Source organism: Cynocephalus volans, chromosome 12, assembly GCF_027409185.1.
Source record: "Cynocephalus volans isolate mCynVol1 chromosome 12, mCynVol1.pri, whole genome shotgun sequence".
NCBI classification, from domain to species: Eukaryota; Metazoa; Chordata; class Mammalia; order Dermoptera; family Cynocephalidae; genus Cynocephalus; species Cynocephalus volans.
Window position 1 is genome coordinate 64,364,084 of NC_084471.1, and position 20,400 is coordinate 64,384,483.

Sequence of the window (20,400 nt, forward strand, 5' to 3'; positions counted from 1 at the left end):
CCATATGAATTTTAGAATTGTTTTTTCTATTTCTGTGAAAAATGTCATTAGAATTTTGATAAGGATTGTGTTGAATTTGTAGATCACTTTGAGTCATATGGACATTTTAACCATATTAATTCTTCTAATCAATGAACAAAGGATACCTCACCATTTATTTTTGTCTTTTTAAATTTCTTTCATCAATGTTTGATAGTTTTAGTGTATAGATCTTTCACTGCCTTTGGTTAAATTTATTCCTAAGTATTTTATTTGTTTTCATGCTATCATAAATGAGATTATTTTTTAATTTTCTTTTTATATTGGTTGCTATTGATATAAAGAAAGACAATTGATTTTTGTATGTTGGTTTTGTATTCTGCATCTTTACTGAATTGATTTATTAATTTTAACAATTTTTTTGGTGGAGTCTTTAGGGTTTTGTATATATAAGATCATGTCAAAACAGAGACAGTTTTCCTCTTAATTTCTACTGTGGATGACTTTTATTTCTTTTTCTTGCCTAATTACTCTTGCTAAGACTTTCAGTACTATGCTGAATAGAAGTAGTGACAGTGGGCACCCTTGTCCTGTACCTGATCTTAGAGGAAAAGCTCTCAACTCTTCACTGTTCAGCATGATATTAGCTGTTGGCTTTTCATATGTGGCCTTTATTGTGTTAAGGTACATTACATCTATACCTAATGTGTTGTGAGTTTTTATCAAGAAAGGAAGTTGAATTTTGTGAAATGTTTTTTTCTGCTTCTATTGAGATGATCACCTGGTTTTCGTCCTTCATTCCAGTAATGTGATATGTCACATTTATTGATTTGCATGTATTGAACCATTTTTGCATCCTAGAGATAAATTGCACTTGATCATGGTATATGATCTTCTTAATATGCTATTGAATTCTGTTTTTGAATTCTAGTATTTTATTGAGAATTTTTAAAAAATCCATTTAGCCACTCCAAGTCTTCATTGGAGAATTTAATCCATTTACATTTAAGCAATTATTGAGAGGTAAGGACTTACTATTGCCATTTTGTTAAGAGTAAGTTTTCTGGATGTTTTATAGATCCTAATTTCATAGCTGCACTGCCTTCCTATATCCTGTTGACCACAAATAATTCATTTCCCAATGTTTTTAAAAATTTCTTACAATAATTTGATTTTGTAAAGGAGTATTTGCTTTGACTTGTCAGATATTTCTTTTCTTCTACACTGTGAAAAAGTTAATTTCTTTTTTTCTTATGTTTTCCATAACCAGTGTAGATTATTTATTATCGAGGGCCATAATGCCTTTTAGCTCTGTTTTGGTATAAATTCAGATCTTTCAGGATCATTTAAAGGAAGAACTTAAAGTTTGAATTTACCATGTATTTATTTTTTTTTACCGTTGTAAGAATTCTACAGTTTGAGGGGGAGTCAGGAGTAATTTAGATCTACAGGTATTCATACAATGGTTTTATTTTATAGTTTGTCATATCAGTGAGCAAGTATTATAAACAAGGCTTATTATTTGCCTACAAGAATATCATGTTCATGAAACTGAGCTGTGCTATTTTCTGAGTTTCCATTCAGGGGTCAATACCACCATGGACACCCTTTTCATTTGTGCGTTCTGAAGGCCTCATTGTCCATGTACATATCCAGCCCTTGCAATTCTTTGTTAAATTATGTTAGTTGAATTATTTTTCAATTCTTTTCTACTTCCCAGGTTATCTACTTCTTTCACATGTGGTTAGTCAGGGGTTTGACATCCTTTCTTTTAACGTTTCTATTTCTTAATGTATTTGGGAGAAATACCTTAAAATTACTATTGTCTGACTGCCATCCTTCCTTAATTTCTTAGGTCACTATAAGCATCTATATTTTATTCTCCTTGGACATAACTTTCATATCAGTATCTATTCTCATATCTCATTTCATTCAGTAATGTTTCCTTTGGGTCTGAGTAACACTTTCCTTGTGATGGACTTTATATACTGAGATAACTGATCCCTAAACTGATTAATTTGGAATATGCTACAACACGTGATAAAATGAGAACCTTGTCAACCATGTCTTCAAAGATCTTTTGAATGAAAGACTTTTTAAATGTGGTAAATCTAATGGCATCTTTTACTACTAAACTGTTAAAGTTAATTATTGAATAATAAAATTAATGTGATCCTGACCCACCAATTGCTTTTGTTTACTCTCCTAGAGATTTTCAATAAATACAGTTCTCTTTAGATTTACTGACCCTCCACATTTCATTACAATAAGATATACAAATTGATTTTATTGTATATCATTAGTGTCTTCTGATTATTAATCCAAGGGGAAAGTTTTCTTTTATGTTGTTTTGTTTCTTTTCCCTTCTCAATGAAATCCCTTGACTATGTAATTAATAAAATGAAAAATGAATGCTTGCATTTTTAGAGTGTAAAATTAGCAATGAAATATCTCTCTACTTGGAGGATAACACTTTTATCAGATATTCCTGCAGTTTTTTCTGTTCCTAATTTTTTAAAGAATATAAAAATGTATTTCAGTAGTATTAATAACAGGTATTATACCACTTGAATGTAACCATAGTAAGTGCTAGAGAATTTGCCTTATCTGAGATAGAAACAAAATATACTGAGTTCTAGTATTTCTGTTAGCCAAGTCTTGAACACTAAAACAAGTTCTAACTTACACACAGTGGTGAGAAGAGGATGGTGAAGAACTTACAGAAGCACAGAACACATTCTCCACCTTTTTGCATTGTTGCAACTTAAATGTAATTTTTCTTTTAATTTTTTGCTGAAATAATATTGTCTAGACTGTAAATACATTTATAATCCATTAAACTAGCTCCTTTTTACTCCCTTTTTGCATTCTAGAGGAAAATATTGAAAATACAGAAACTAAGGTAAGTGCTTTAGAGCTTGGCCCTTTTATTTTTAATTGTAGATTAAAGCAGTTTTCGTGGAAATCAAGGGCAGATATTTACCAGTAGTTTGCTTTTTTCTTTTTTGTTAATCATTTTACATTTCTCTTTCTCTTTTTTTTTGGTGTAGAAATATAAAATGTGGAAGTAAATATTTGTTTAACTAATTCAGCCCATTTTAAAAGATTTAAATTAATTAGATAAATTGAGTGTAGCAATGGATAAGTTATGGGAAAAACAAATGAAGAGCTGGCTTTAGAAAGAAATGTTCACTCTATGGCCATAATTTTGCCACAGTATAGTTAGTAATTTATTTTTGGGGGGGAGCCTGGTTACATCTGCCCAGAGAGATATCTTTGAATTCATTAATAAAGAAAAAATAATTGTTATGGAGATTCTGATTATAAGAGAACAGTTGTGAACAACAATATATTATTTTTATTTTGTAGGCAATAAATGGCAAAGCAGCTTTAGCCACAGAAAATATCAAAATATCACGGATTACTGTAAATTCTATCTTACTTGATCCTGGAAATCATTGTTATACTCATATATATCTTCAGGACTAGGTCAGATTTTAAAAAAAGTCAAAGTAGAAGGAAATTATACAAGAAAGAAATACATAATTGATTTGGGCAGGTGTAAATTTTGAAGTGGGAAGTGAGAAAAAGAATTGAAACACAAAATGTTAAAAATTTTAGGCATATGGTAGATTTTAAAGAGTAGTCACAAGCAGTGCAAGCTTTCACAGGTAAAGATAAGTCTGAAGAAGAGTAAATGCCTTTTTTGGACTTGTTTGTTTGTTTTTGGCTTTTAGGGATTATGTCCATGAGAAACTTCAAATGGAAATAGTGCAGTCAGGCTACAGTCTGGCTAAAATTCTACTCTAATAGAGATCTTACAAACCATGCAGCTGATTTCTAAAACGTGTTTAGGGAATTGAAAACTGCTATTTAAAATGTGGTTGTAAAAGTTTGCATGTTTTTGAATTTATAGAAAGATTTCATCCTTTTATTTATATTGATTTATGTTGTAAAGATTTTTTTCCTTAAAAGCTATCAATGACTGTGATTGCAGCTTTAAAAGTAAAACCTGGATAAATAGATACCTCCTTTATTTTGTAGAGAGGATTTTAGCTTTATGCACAAGATTGGACAAAATAATCTATGAATTTTTATTTTAGCTCTAATATGCCCGATGTTTCATGAATTTTAGATCCCATCTGCAATTTTCAGATTTACCACCCTATTGGCATGGATTTTGAATAATAGTTTTATTGTTGCCATTCTTGAAGCAGTAACGTATATATTGCAGTTATTCTTAAACATTTTTTGTGTGTTTTGCTCTTTCTTTAATGTGTGGCCTTCCCACACACAATTTGCCTAGAATTTAAGTGAATTCAAGAACATTCTGAAATCTATTCATGTACTCAGGGCGAAGACCTTGTAAAGGATATTCAGTATGATAAAGTTAAAAAAGACCAAACGTTGCATTTGAAAGACTTTGGGTTCAATTCCTCTGCTGAATAACTAACACAGCACTTCTTAATTTGTCTATAAATTTGTAAACTTTGAAAAAAAAAAGTACAAATGCCTAAGTCTCATCCAAGGTATTCTGAATGAATAGTCTGGGTTGTGTCTTGGGCATTTCTTTTTATTAAAGCTTCACTAGCTTTCTGTTAGAAATCTGGGATTTAGAAATATACCCCAGAAAAGTCTTCAATCTGGGCCTCATTTTTCTTCTCTAAAAAGTGTTGATAATAATACACTACTCAAAGAGGGTTTTTGGAGATATTAGTAATAAAATTTATGTAAATCTTCAAGCATAGTGCCTGGTATATTGCTGGTGATCAATAAATGTTAGCTTCTCTTTCTCTTTCTTTGTTTTTTCTTTTTGACTCTAATAGCTAGTCTTGAAAGTTCTTTTTTTTTAATTAAAAAAAAATTTTTTTTACCCTTTTTTCCCCTAGCATTGATAAAATCCAGAAGACGGGAATGAAGAACCATTCAGTGCGGACAGAGTTTATTCTTTTGGGTCTGACAGATGACGCTGAGTTACAGGCTGTGATTTTCTTCTTTTTATTTTTTACCTACATGTTGAGTGTGACAGGAAACTTAACCATCATCATTCTAACTCTGCTGGATTCCCACCTTAGGACACCAATGTATTTCTTTCTACGGAATTTCTCCTTTTTAGAAATCTCATTCACAACCGTTTGTATTCCAAGGTTTCTGGTGAGCCTTGTGACAAAGGACAGAACTATTTCTTATATGGGTTGTATGATTCAGTTATTTTTTTTCATCTTTTTGGGGGTAACTGAATTTTACCTTCTGGCTGCTATGTCTTATGATCGTTATGTGGCTATATGTAAACCTCTGCATTATACCACCATCATGAGCAACAGAATTTGCTACCAACTTGTACTCAGTTCTTGGGTAACTGGATTCTTGATTGTCTTTCCTCCAGTGATCTTGGGACTCAAGTTGGAATTCTGTGTTTCCAATGTCATTGATCATTTTATTTGTGATTCTTCTCCCATCCTCCAGATTTCTTGCTCAGACACACATTTCCTAGAGCTAATGTCTTTTTTCTTGGCTGTAGTGACACTAATGGTCACACTGATGTTAGTGATTCTCTCCTATGGTTACATCATCAAGACAATTCTCAAATTTCCTTCAGCTCAGCAAAGAACAAAAGCCTTTTCTACCTGCTCTTCCCACATGATTGTGGTTTCTATTTCTTATGGTAGCTGCATCTTTATGTACATAAAACCATCAGCAAATGATAGAGTAACTTTAAGCAAAGGAGTAGCTGTGCTCAACACTTCAGTTGCTCCTTTACTGAATCCCTTCATTTATACCCTAAGGAATCAGCAGGTGAAACAAGCTTTCAAGGACATGGTCCAGAAAGTTTTATTTGTGTCAAACAAATGAGAAAATTTCAAAAAGTATGAAGAAAAAAATAAATTAAAATGTTTCCTTTTTCCCTCCCTCTGTTTCCCTTGGGATTTCCATTTCCGATTCTGTCTCTGGCTGCTCTCTGCTTTTTAATCTTTGTTTACTTAATCTTACTCTGTACATATTTTCAGATTATATTAGCAATTTCAGCCCACATTGGGCTACCTTCCATGTTATCTTTTCTGGCTAAAAATTGTACAGACCTGTTCCTTTATCCATTTCAGAAATGCTGAATTTTAAATGTAATATGCTTCATAGATTATATTGATTGAAACAAGTGTTTTCAGTGAAGGCCTGTACGAGCTTGCATGTTAGAGGCCTTTTCAGAAGTTGGCATATAAATTGAATGCTTATAGTTAGAGTCAAATTTTTAAGACAAAACATGATTTAAAAGAAATCATAAAATCAATTATTTAGCCAAGAAAAATTTCAATGATATAGTATTATGCTGTTTGTAATATTATGTTTCATAAGCATCATTTTTTGTTTTTGAACAGGTCACACAAATTATAATGTAAATCAGATTTAATTTATAATAATTTATTTTACAAAATACTTTTCATTCAGTAAGATAAAACTAACTTTTTTAACTTTATGCATATCACAAATAAGTAAGAATAAATAGCAATTAAATTCCATATGACTCTAACTGGAAATATTTTTTAACATTAAAATACTAAAACTTCAAATTTCTGAGAGAATGTCTAGCTATGCCAGTGAATTAAATTGTAATGTAAGACATTACCTTTTCCACAGAATTTCCTTGATTAAATAAAGGTATCTTCTCTATCTAAATATTTCTTATTTATATGTAATAATCATTTTCACATACAATAAAGCTGGAAAAAATATAATGCTAAATTTCATTGAGTATTCTGCTTTAGTTGCTTGAGCTTTCAGTGAAATTGCTGGTAAAGACAGTGACACAGACTAAATCTTCCAAAAGGTCTGTGGAGTCAGTAGGGTTTGTCGTTGTTGTTGTTAATCAGGTTGACTTTAATGTAAAGTATGGCTACTAACCAAAAGAAATGTGGAAAACACAATGTGGATACATTAATGCGAATTCCCTAGGATAAATAGGGATGTTTACAAATTATTGAAGGAAAAAATGAAATTCTCAAAAGAAATTAAAGGGGGGAAGAATCTTCTGGTAAACTCAAGGAAAAGTAATGTTGTGATAACCTTTATCCTACTTAGTGTGGAATTACTAAGATAAGAATATAGCCTGAGTGCAACAAAAACTAGCCCATACTTTATATTCTAAAACGCTTCATCACGGTGAAAGTAAAAACTCTCTTTCTTCCTCTCTATCTCTTCTCAACTATAATTGCTTGCTTTTTAAGTTTCATTGTTTGCTTTTATAGCTTAATCTCCTATATATATATATATATATAATTTTTGCAAGTTTGAATTGGTCTATAGGAGTATCTGAAAGCAGGGTGGAATATTTTTCAGATCGATTCTGTTAAAACCTGTGGAAACCTATTGTGAGAGGTCTACAAATTTGGCTCTGTGAATAGAACAAAAACGAAAATACATATAGTGACACAAATTTGATGATATGCTTCATACTAAGGCCCTACATCTTATTTAGTCAATAATAAAGACAAGGCACAAAGTATTTAATTTGAGAACATACAAATCTGACATATAGAATGCCTTTCAAAATTAAAGCTCCAAATTTTAGTATATTTATATCTAGCTGCTCTCAGGGGAAAAAACTAAGATATTTAGCTATTTCCTGAAATTATTACAAGACTGATTACTAAAATTGTCATCAGAGTAGAGGAGGAGACTTATATTCCTGTTTTTCTTAGAGGTTAAGATAAAATTCAATTAAAAAAATAGCTGTCCAAAGCTATGTTTAAAACTGGGATGGATGGGACAATGAGCATTTTATACCAAATAGGATTGAGTGTTTGTCAAATGTAAGTTCCTACATGCAGTAACAGTAAGGGTGGTGTTATAATGTAAGATATGAAGAAGTATTTATGATCTGTAATTGGTTCCAAGGTTAGCCTGTATTTGCGGTGAAATAGTTGATTAGTTTTGCAAATAAATATGCGATACAAACATTATGTAGGAGAACACTTTAGGTGTTGAATACTTACACCTTAAGCAGTCTGAGCCTTATAGAAGTTATCAAATAAGGGACAAATTCTTGAAATTTATTGAAAATATAGCAGCTATTAAGTTTTGCATATATATCTAGTTGATTGGTGTGATTTTTTATATGTAGGACTATGGAAACAAAGTGTTTTTTGAGTCCATTCTGGATAATATCATAACTGTATGTCCATTCTAAGGGCAGAAACTAAACCCGTAGAATTAAATGGCATCAATTATTTGGCATTAATTAGGGCCCATGTTTATGTTAAAGTACAGGCAATTCTGGCAGCAGACTGTAGTTTCTAAATTCTGTTTCCCACCACGAGAAGCCAGAACTTCTTCGGGAAGTAGTTTTTTCCAGGTTAGAGATAGGATACATACAAACTGAGCCTGGAACATGTTGTGCCAGAAAGAAAGGAAGCAAAAAAGTCACATCATGAGGACACAGGAATCAATTTGAATCCTACCCACTGACCTAAATTAGAACAATTTGCGCCTAAAAAATATAATAATGACTGTAAAAGATTGAAACATATCAAATATATAACAATCCCATTAGTTTATAGCATTATAAAAGGAAATCAATTGATCACCAAGGGAAGTTACTAGGACATTAAATTACTGCTGTAAAACTTTGATTAAGGAGGAAAGAAGCCAAATATTTGTCTTGTCTTTTCTATATACTGTATACTGTATTTCAGGTAGTTAAATAGTTTATAAATGAAGTTGTTAATTCACAGAAATACAAACGAAAACCATGGTTTAGACTTCTTAATGAAATTATAGATCTAGGCAATGAATTAGAATATGCTAAAAAATTTGTGAAATGCTGATGATGGGGACATTTATAACAGAGGCATCAGGCTGACAAGCCCTGAACACACTGATTAATCTGAGTATTACTTATAAATCGGTCAGTCAGACATTATGCAGCTCATAAGATGCAATAGAAGCATACAGCCTCATCTATCAACTATCCTTGTCTAAAAATATGAAATCAAATCTAATTGAGAATTAAATCTAATGGACATGTGAGAAGAAATTGGGTGACAGAGAAACAAGTTAACTGATACCATAAGGAAACACTGAGTTAAGTAATCTAGGAAGTTGTACCCTACAAATGATCTAATTTCTCCATCAAGCTATGCCCCTCCCCCCAAAAAAAACTGTTTGGGAATACAAAAAAGATTTTAAGTGTCATAACAACCGAATGTGATGCTTGTTTGGATTTTGTTTGGATTTTGATTTAAGAACATTAATTGTGAAAAATACCAAAACGAAAAAACAATGCACCTTTGAGTGTACCAGGGAAACTTTAATATATACTGAATACAAAAATCTATTATGATTTATTAATAATTTTGTTATGTAGAATAAAGGCATGATAGGTAAAAAGAAAGTTTTCTTGCTAGTTGTATATGCCTACTGATAAATTTGTGATGAAATGCAATAAATTAATGGGTGAATGCTATAAGGTGAAATGGTAGCTCCCAGAATATATGACTGGGTAGTGATACAGAATAATAATTTTTTTTTTTTTTTTTTACAGCTTATAACACAACTTTTATTAGAAAAGTTATACATAACATAGCATCAACTATTTTCAAGAACAATATTAAACCCGATAAGCAACAAAAACCAGACTAACAAAATGTGTAACAAGAAACTAATGACCTTTCTATAATCAAACATTCAATTATCTACAATGTCTTTTTACAACGGGGGAAAAATCCAAGGTTTACAGGCACATCATATTGAAAATAAAGCTGCAATAGCAATTTACACAATTACCATTCTCAAGAAACTGAATCATTAAAACAGTAACTACAAGTTCACAAATTTAAAACATTTCACATAATTTTAAATTACTGGGTATACACTGAAGTCTGAGTTTCAAAAGTGATTTTTTTCCCACAAAAGTGCCAACACTTAAGCTAGAACTTTCAGTGTAATTTTTCCCTAAAAAGTTAAGACATGTTTTGATAATCATAACAGTCACATAATTTCTGGTGTTATCTGGTCTGTTAATAATAAAGCCTTTATTTGGATGTGTGTTTTTCTTCACTTAAATTATAGAAAACCGGATACAGGATTTGAGTTGCAAAGCTGTTAAAATTCCAAACACAGGAGTGTACAGCATTGGAAAAAGAGATCAGTACTAAAATTTATAATAAATATCAGAGAAGCCATTAGTTTTTACAGCGTTGTCTGCTTAAAGGTTAAGTCTACCAGATGTATAATTTCCCATTGGCTTGTCCTTTTAGTAGGCAGAGCAATTTCAATTTTCGTGATCTGAATACTCAAACAAATATATCCAAACATCTTTTTAAAACTTTGATTTATAGTTCCTGGAAAGTTATAAAAGTTTTTTATAGTCATTCTACCCTAATAAGTCTATTTCTGCTCATTTTAGAGGCTCACTAAAACAACAGATTTCAGGACAGCAAAGTTCATCACAAAGACTTAATGGAATGATTTACAAAACAGAACACTTTAAAGCAAGTCAGTCCTATCTTTTTGTAGCTGAAGGGGACTGATCAGTCACGACATAATTTCACATACACCCTTGCTCCTTATTGAATTACACTTTAAAACGTGTTGTGTCTGTCAGGTACCATCCCTAAGTACAGTGGTTAACAAAATGCTTGCCGGTGTTACTGATGTAAAGACATCTTTTCTTCCCTGTCAAAGACTCATACCATAGTTCATAATTAAACAGTTGGGCATTTCCCCAGACAGGTTTTCCTTTTTGATACAGTAATGGAGAACTAAGATAAAAATCATGACTTTTGAATGCTGCTCAATATTATTTCACGCACCAATATTGCACACATCTGTTGTGAACTGTTAAAATAATCTTCTGGATCCTTGGCGTGCTGCTTTCTCCATCAGAACACAGACACAACCCATATAAGCAGTTTCCCTTAAAGATGAGGTTGATAAATTTAAAATACTGAAAAAAAAAATGAAGGAAGAAAAAGGCAGAGACTTTGTACAGACAGACATCTAAATTTTGTTGAAGGGTTTTGTGTGCCCTACACACGGGGGCAATTTGTATGCACACTAGTGAAATAAACACTAGCTATAATGCTTCTAGCTCCTCAAATTATATGGAACCTTGGTCCAGGTGTTGCAATGATATCACTGTACGGTTCTTCCTGGGTCAGCTCGATAGCTTGCTGCTTTTTAAGAACCAAGAAGCTGTAGAACTTTGCTGCAGCTTGCTTTCTGTTTGTGTTTCGACATAACTCAAGTAAACTGATAGATTCAGCTCCAGTTTTTGCAAGAGCTCGCTGAAGACCATGAAGCATCTGCTGAGTCCTCTTGTTCCATCTTCTTTCTTCTTGATCCTGATCACCCCCCGAAGCATCTTCATCCTCCTCCTCTTCATCATCTTCTTTCTCCTTCTCTTTTTCCTTCTCTTTTTCTGGCAGAAGTTCTAACTCTGGTATTAGCTGACAGATATTTGGAGGTTCTTCTGGGGGAAGCTCTACAGGTGGTATTTCCATCTGCTCTACCTGCTGCGGAGGCATTACAGGCTCTGGGTCAATTTGTCCAGCTTTTCGCTTAACTCCCTGAGGTGGTGGTGGGGGCATGGCTGACTCATCCAAGTTTGTCCTGCTGGTCTCCATCACTGACTCCTGGAGGCGGCTTGGCTCTTCCAAAATGGGTTCATCGATAACATCACGCTGCTGATTTTGCTGTTGCTGCTCCTCTCTAGGAACCTCTGGATTTTCAAATTCTTTGAGAAACTCATCCAAATTATCTGCCTCTCCTCCTTTCCTCCTTTTTCTAAGGTCTTCCGGGACAAGCGGTGTAAGACAGCGTGTAAAGAGCTTCAGTAGTCTATTGTTCCACAAAGGCTGAGCAGGTAAAGAAAAGAGTTTTTCCACTCCTCCTGTCTCTTTCCACATCATCAATTTCTTGGTGGGTGGTGCCAGATCCAAAGTAGTAACAATATCAGAATAATCACTAAGTTGGGCTCTAATAGTCTTGCTATCCAACTCTTTGACACTGTCGACAATTAGCTTCCTCTTTCTCTTGGCTTTTGTTTCTTTGACAGTTATATCAATAGGTTCCAAAGCAAATGCTTCTTCCTCATTAGGAACAAGTGTTGTTTGATCAGTCATAGTTGGCATTGGTTCAACAGGATCCACTGAATCAGGACTATCAGGCCCACCCATTGACACGTTGTCCTCCTCATCCATATCGTCATGTGCAGGCTGCTCTGGCAGCATCACCCCTGTCTCAGATAGTGCAGGGGGATCATCAAAGATACCGCCATCATTATTACTAATAAGTTTGTCATCTAGTATTCCACCATCATTTCCTTCTCCAAAATTATCATCTTTATATTGGTCTTCATATTCTAAATGATTAATTTTCTCATTCCGATTGCTGGTGTTCTGTTCAGGCTCTAATAGGAGGTTAGAAGCACTAGTGCTCACTAACATGTCGTCATCCTCAAAAGCACTGCCTTCTCTCATTATCTCACGATCATCCATTCCAAAGTCACCAAAATCATTTTCTTGTAGGATACTGATGTTCCCAACTTCTTCTCTCATGGTTATCTCTTCCACTCTACTCTGGTTCAGGCTGAACTGCTGGGCCACATCAATGTCATCTAAGTCAGGCAGTGGCTGATCAAAGTCATGAAATTCTTCAGGTAAAGTAATGGCATTATAGGCTGCTTCCCGATTTTCCTCAGGCAGGTCAACAACACCTGGCCGAAAAGCCATCTTTATCTTAATGAATGCTTCATTACAGTCTGCAAGTAGATATTTGGCTTTCCTGTGATAGATTCGAACTACTCCCAATAAGAGATGCCCTGACGTTCGCAATGCCATCTTCACCTTTGGTGAGATGATACTCTCCACACTGCTCTCTAAGTTACACTCAAACACATGGGCTTTGGTTAGCTTCTTATCCCAATGGGCCGCTAGCCAAATTTTGGCCAGAGGCCCTCTTTTACTGAGAACAAAATGTGCGTAGAACATTGTTCTGGTTGACTATGAAAATAGGATGACACCTTGCTCTCCGCTGGGAGTTGCACGAGATGGGTGGCCCGGGGAGGGGGGAAAAGGCCAGAATAATAATTTTAATATGTTGATAATTATGCAAGGAGGATAATGGGGACATGTCTGTCTTCTTAATTATTATTATTATTATGTCCTGTCTTCTTTCGTATATTTTAAAAGTAATTTTCATTCAGGAATGGTTTAAACACCTAGGTTTATGGCTAATTTTCTATTTAAATTAGGAAAAAATTGTTGGCTACCAGTAAAGCAAGCACGCTTGCCCTCGTGCTTTTGTTTGCCATGGAATTAGCTCACTAGGGCAAAGTGTCCTCACCTTATGATTTTAGAAACGTTCTGCATCTAACTTGGTGAATAAATCAGGCCGGTTTATGAAAACCCTGTCATCTTATCCACATTCTTCAATCTCCATTTATTATGAATGGAGCAACTACTTACATTCACCTGACTTTTGTGCCTACTTCTCAATTTGTTTAGAATTCATACTGAAGAAATGTGTGATTAATTAATACTAATTAGCAGCCGTGTTGTGGTTTAGAAGAGCAGTACCACTCATACTGTTCACATTTGCATTTTAGATGATGGACTAGTAGTGTAGGTTATGGCAGAATCACAGTCAGAGAAGCTAAATATTTTAGAACTCTGAAGTTAAACCATAACCATATGGTGAAGACACCTGCCCAAATGTTTTTGTCTAGCTAAAATTTGGAAGGTCACTACATATTTTTGGTCCTAGTATGGAGATTGAACTTAACCTCTCTTCTAAGCACTGTAAGATTTTGAGAAATCCATTCGGGATCCCTTAGTGTCTTAGTGGACTCACATTGGGAGGCTCTGGCACAGGAAACGGAGGACTGACACCAAGAAAAGCACCTTAAGTCAGGCTTTTCACAATGAGGTTGAGGATCTTAGAATAAACAGCCATTTTTTCTCTTTTTTCCTCTTCTTTTTCCACTACTACTACTTCTTTATTTCTACATAGTAGTAATCTTATTTTTTAAAGAATTTAATCATAGTTTTTATAGTATATTATCCAATTATAATAATTAATATAATTGAGTATTAATATTATATTAATGTAAATGTGTATAAATGTATTACATTTATTTTTATCTTTGTGCATTATTTTTGATATAAATATTGCTTGATGTCAGTACTAGTTGGTGTTTCTTGGGATGTTCCTTGAAGTCATCCTGATGCCTCTAGAGAAGCAGTTATATGTTCTGGAACAAACAGATCCTTTTAAATTCAGTAAAACTGATTTTGAATCCTAGTTTTACCACTCTAGCAGAAATAGTTCACTTTTCTAAACTTTGATTTCTCCAGGTGTAAATTCTGACTATAAAAATAACTTGTAGGGTTATTTTCAGGTTTGTCATTATCATTAATTTTCAATACAATTTGGCTTTCATTCTATTTCACTCAGAAATTAAAAAATACATAATTTAACAGAAAAGTTAATGTTAGCCATGCCCTTCTTTTATCTATTCTTCACAGATCAATGTCAAATGTTACTTTTGTATTTTTTATACTCACATACAAATTTTCATTTTGTATTGTCAGTAGTATAAAGTCACCATGTCGGAAGATTATTGTGTAACTAATATTTGTCTAGGTGCTGAGCATAAAGCAGGATAGAATTTGGCATGTAAGATGGACAATCTGCCTGCCATTTGCCACCCATAGTAGAATAAAAACATGTCAACAGTAAATTTTTGCAGTTTGGTAAGTGTTATGATAGAGGCAGACAAGTGCGTGGTGGGAATATGGATGGGCTGGGCTTATCCAGGCTTGGTGGTAGTTTTGGTGGCAGAGTAGTAAGACGAGGTCAGAGAAAGATTTCTTGTGGGAAAGTTGCTTAAAATGGAGGATGGGAAGTTAAAAAATGGGGGGAAATTCCTGTTTGCAGGTACCAGGATGTGAACAGAAGCCTGACGAAAGAGAATAAGGATCAAAGGAAGTCTAATATGTTGAACAACAGAAGTGGAAATTGGCGAAGAATTTACAAGTAATTAAATGCAGCTATTTCTTTGAGGGATATTATTGAGTGCATATTTGGACTCTGGAAATGGCTAAGGTTTTTATGTTAAAAAGGCAACTCATTTCATTAATATTAGTGTTACTGTTATTTTCTGTTTCTCTTTTCTCCACCCACTGTATATGTGGCTTGCTGGTTGTTTATGAGCCTTCTAGCCCTATTAGTTTTCTTGGACTTGCCACCATCTGTTTGCTTAGCCCGAATATTATGCATTCAAGATTTAACATTTCAGTTGGTGCATGTATATCAGTCCTGTTTTATGTAATTTCAACGCTGATTTTAACTACATAATTACCTGTGTGTTTCCATCTTCACTTTAACTTAATTCATGGCCCTTTTGCAAGAGTTTTTATATCCTTTATATTGAATTGGATTTGATCAATAAAATATGTGAATCTTGTCATTTTAAAGTTTCTTCTTTAGTAAATGCTTTTTTGAGAATCCTAAATCTTTATGCGTAATTAATTTGAAATATATTTTGGGAGATTTAAAAATGTTTTCTCCTTACTGCTTAGAAATAGTATTGATTCTTTTAAATATTATTTCTCTCTTAATTTGAGTAGGTTTGTTTTGGAGAAGTGATGTGCACGATTGTACCAATATTTTATGACAAATCCCCCAATCCTTTGGACATTGGCTAGGCAAGGTTGAAGGTGAGGTCATGCTTGGATTTCCTAAAATAACTATTCTCATTTTTTCGTAATAAAAGTTACTCTCAAAGAGATTGGTTTATAAGGAGAAGCAAAGGCTGACTTGAGCAGGGCCAGTGCAGAATGTAGGACTCAAACTAGATCAGGGAGACACAAAATGGGATAGATACTTAAGAAAATATGCCTAGAGATGCTGACTTTAACATTCTCCTAGTTCCTAGAGAGCAGTACATATCTTTTCACTAAGTCATTAAAGGCTTGTTTTACTTATTTTCTACTCAGAGTATAAATAAATGGGTTTAACATGGGGGAAATAGAAGTAGTGAGCATTGACACTCCCTTATTAATGGCCTTTTCATCTTTTGCTGAAGGTTTTATGTAGACCAAGATACAACTGTCATAGGTGATGGAAACCAGAATGATGTGGGAAGAACATGTGGAAAAGGCCTTTTTCCTTTGCTGGGCAGAGGGAAATCTTAGAATTGTTCTGATGATATACACGTAGGACAAACACAGACACAAGAGTCATAATAAAGATCAGCACAGAGCAAACAATAACAATCTGCTCTGTCAGCCATGTATCTGAACATGAGATCTTCAGGATAGGATTAGCATCACAGACAAAGTGGCCAATGACATTAGAGTCACAGAATTCCAGGTCCAGTCCCAAGCTAAGATGTGGGAATAAGATCAACAAAGTAGCCATCCAACAGCAGAAGATAAGCCTTTTGAAGGCCCTGTAGTTTGTGATGGTCGAGTAATGCAGGGGTTTGCAGATGGCTAAGTAGCAATCATAGGACATGGTGGCCAGGAGAAAAAAATCTGTTATTCCTAACAGGTCTTTAAAAAAAGAGCTGGCATGCACAAGCATTATAGGTGATGTCCCTGGCTCCTGTTGATATACTGTACAAAAAGCTAGGCATGCAGGAGGAGGTGAATGAAATTTCTAAACAAGAGAAATTTTGGAGAAAAAAGTACATGGCAGTTTTAAGGTGGTAGTCCACTAATGTGAGGAGGATGATGGCCAGGTTTTCAGTTACACTCAACATGTGGGTGACAGGTACAAATATAAAAATAGAATCTGCAGGTGGGGGTCATCTGTCAGTCCCAGGAGGATGAATCTGGTGAGTGATGTATGGTTTCTCATCACTAGCTCCTGAATTCTGCCCAATTTGTGTGTAAAACTGAAAGACATAAGGTATGAGAAGAGGGTGGGATAAATGTTTTAAAAATGCACTTGTTTTAGAAAAGCCAAGCAATGTATTCTACACATATTTTATTTTTCTTGATAATGAATATTTTAAAACACTTTAGGGCTGGCCCGTGGCTCACTCGGGAGAGTGCGGTGCTGATAAAACACTTTGTGCTCTCAGCTCTGTTGATATGTCACTTGACAGGATTGAAACCCATCTTTGAAACATTTTTTACCACAACATGCGGTAAGCTATGCATTTAACATTGCAATCCAGGGTATATGCACACGCACATACACACACATCTGAAACAAAAATTTCAAAAGAATACTAATCCTTAGATGCTCTAGTCTTTGATGTTTTCTATTCTAATTTATCTCATTAAAAGAAAATACAAATATCACCAAACTGATTTTATAGCATACTAAATGGTCACAACCTGTGGTTTAAAAAAATTGAATTTTCTTAAGGATTCTTTTAGTAATATAGTCCAAATATAATAGAATTTTTAAATGATATTCTAAAAAATGTACTTTATCCTTTTAATTTACTCTTTGAAATAGATTTACTCATAGCATTTTAATTGCTCCCCTGGGAACAGTGAAATCATCAACTTTAGGTTGTTCTTTTAAAATAATTTTTCCCTCCTCACTAAATGAAATTTTACTGTTTCATTATCTGCTTGAAGCTTTTTTCCTGAATAAATTGAAAACATATGGGGGTAGCTGTGACACAACAAAATGTTTCTATATCCATCTGTCAAAACAGTTGAAGGTTGTGTTCCATCACCATGACCAACCTATAACTAATTTACAAAGGACAGTCTCCTATGAGTAATCATCCCCTAGATCTTTCCCATTACTTTCTAAAACTGTTTGTGCCTTTATCTGATTTTCTGTAGAAGGTGTTCCATCCTGTTTGCTGATTCTGACTTACACCTGGTTCTTACTTACTTATTCCTCAGTTTTCTGTTCAGACTCTTCAGAGGAAGATTTCTGAATCTCCCAAACCACATTAAGACCTTTCTGTGTTTAGTCACATCCTGTGCTTAATAGAGAATTAAAAAAAATTGTTGAAAATAGGGTTTTAATTTTGTTTAATAGAATAGCCACAGAAGTGAAGGAGTCTGAGAGTTAGAGTCAATTCTAGACAACTATTTACCCTCATAGCTAGATCAAGTTATATGGTTTCTTATGTAACTTGGACTCAATTTTAAAACCATTATGACTCCTCTTAAATTTAATCCCTGACTCTAATTTAGGGAATTCTTGCTTGCTTTTATGTTTGGTGGAGGAAATGTTCTAAGTGGCTCTTAAGTCACACCATAACCTAACTACCTACTTAGCACATACATAATGCTTGCATTAAGGTAAAAAAGTGTAGACTGACTTATCACTGTGTTTGGCACCCTAACTTTCCTTTTATGGTTTCCGTTTATGCTTCCTCAATATATCTGTCAGTAACATATTCAAAACAAAAATTTAAGGACTCTTAAATTTTGGATTTGGACAAATAGCTGTTCTTTGGTTGTTCCTTGGCCAACACCAACTAACTACACTAACTTCTGTTCAAATGATTTCACTCTCCAGTCTTTTTTCAAGGCCATCAATAAACTGGAAAAAGCCCATTATATTTTATAGAATCTCCAATTAGTTGGATATGTGAAGATTCCACTTGATTGCTTTAAATTATTCCTTTCTTCCAGAAGTGGGAGATAGTCTCTACCGACTCTATGCCCATTACCCATAGCAAATCTCCCAGAGTTTACAGCCTCCTTTAGAGGAAGGGAGACTGACTCTGGTTTATGGTTTTAGGAAGAGCTGGGACACACCCAAGAATGTGATCATCATACAAGTAGTAATAAATTAATTAAAAGATTAACAATTGATTAAGTAATTAAAACACATCAATAAAATACTATTAATTAATAGAATAAAAGAAACTTGAACTGTAGAAGAGGATTACAATACACAGCCTACCTGCCTCTCTTTTTGTCAATCATGAGATACCTCATTGGTGTTTTATACAACCCTGGAAACTTTGGGCCATGTCCTTGCTCCTAAATATCTTAAAAAATAAGTTGACACTTGTTCACCGATTTCTGTTTATTTCTTTTGTATTTTAGAAAACTGAACATTTAAATTATATCAGCAGGTAATTTCCAATTTAGTGCTGATTCTAGAAGTCCTTCATTTCATCTATCTTTAGATGATCTTCTATGTATTGATACACAAACCCAGCACTGTCAGTGTCTTAATCAATTCCAAGTTATGAACTCTTGTTTCTTTTTACAAACTGTTTATGAGAAAATCATTTTTATTTTTTTCTCATTAATAATGCTTTAAAGGCATTTATTTAAGATAAAAAAGCACTAATTATGAGAATAGTTAATAACCTAATTAAAAGTGCATTTTAGTAACAATATTAAAATTGGAAGAATTAGTCAGGTAAATTTAAGAACAAAATTTTATTTTATAATGTGTTGTTTTAATCTGTAACCTTACTCTTATATTTTCTCAATTTTCTTTAACACATTGTTCTAACATTATGATTGCCTTCCCAACCCTGCTGACCCGAATCTCTAAATTTCTACTTTAATTATTCTCTAAAAATTTGAGCTCTTCAGAGATTGCTCTCTGCATCTTCTTACTTTCTAATCTTGTCTCTCCTTTGAGATAAACCTTATAGGGAGACTGCTTATCCTCCACTTCCTTTGGAGAAAGAAGCAGTGATGCCCTTTTCTTCTTTTCCCACTGTCTCTTGAAAAAAAAATTTTTTTCTTAGCCTCATGAAAAAAAAGTTTGTCATTTTGTGGTCAATTCCACCTAATACCATTACCAATGTCCTACTGCCCTTTTTATTTTCTTGTTACTGACTTACCTCCAGTTGGACACCTTTGTTGTTTATGAGTTAGATTATATTTATCTCCACCTCAACCTCTGTGGTCATCCTTCTCATGCCTTGTTCAACCCACCCATCCTTTGTCTTCAACATTATCTGTGGTAGCATGGAAGAAAGATCTCCAAAGCTCCATGTCTGCCTAGCTCAGTACTGCCTATGGCAAGCTCTTCCTCCTCATTTAGAACCACTCTTCCTCTGGCCTCAACAATATCAACAGTAGCATATATGAAGGGTATAAGAATCTTTGCTTTAGCTGGACAAAGTAACTATCCACCAGGCTGAATACTTCCCACCACTGTATTTCGGGAAGGGAACCTTAAATCATTACTTACTATTGGGTAGACCACCTATCCTTACATTGCCATTTACCCTCCCTGCCTCATTACTATAAGTTCAGACTATAATTGGCATTAACTTCTATCTCTGAGAGGCCAGTAATACTAATTCCATTATGCTCTAGTCTTTAATATCTAAATCAACATGAAGAATAAAAGGATCCCATGTCATCCTTTTATCTCCCAGATTGTTATCCCTATGTGGTTGAGTACATGATCAATTGTGTCTCTGGAATTTACTCTTTGTCATCAGCAAAGTCCTCCATATTTTGAACTTCTGTT

The 20,400-nt window shown here is 33.9% G+C and overlaps 2 protein-coding genes and 1 pseudogene across 2 annotated transcripts; 1 reads left to right on the forward strand and 2 right to left on the reverse strand.

The window, feature by feature from the left end:
• Positions 1 to 4,890: 4,890 nt before the first annotated feature.
• On the forward strand, positions 4,891 to 5,832 carry LOC134360436 (olfactory receptor 6C75-like). The gene has a single exon (XM_063074813.1). It carries the CDS (start codon positions 4,894 to 4,896, stop codon positions 5,830 to 5,832), a length of 939 nt encoding a protein of 312 aa, XP_062930883.1. The 5' UTR covers positions 4,891 to 4,893.
• A 4,949-nt stretch (positions 5,833 to 10,781) lies between these two features.
• LOC134360559 (double-strand-break repair protein rad21 homolog) lies at positions 10,782 to 13,042 on the reverse strand. Its single transcript, XM_063075112.1, has one exon. The coding sequence runs from the start codon at positions 12,960 to 12,962 to the stop codon at positions 11,067 to 11,069; it is 1,896 nt and encodes a 631-aa protein (XP_062931182.1). The 5' UTR covers positions 12,963 to 13,042; the 3' UTR covers positions 10,782 to 11,066.
• A 2,914-nt stretch (positions 13,043 to 15,956) lies between these two features.
• On the reverse strand, positions 15,957 to 16,491 carry LOC134391678 (olfactory receptor 6C2-like; annotated as a pseudogene).
• Between the last annotated feature and the right edge of the window lie 3,909 nt (positions 16,492 to 20,400).

What these genes read in the sequence shown, in the direction of transcription:
- LOC134360559 (XM_063075112.1), bottom strand. Translation starts at nt 12,962, where the DNA reads ATGTTCTACGCACATTTTGTTCTCAGTAAAAGAGGGCCTCTGGCCAAA.
- LOC134360436 (XM_063074813.1), top strand. Translation starts at nt 4,894, where the DNA reads ATGAAGAACCATTCAGTGCGGACAGAGTTTATTCTTTTGGGTCTGACA.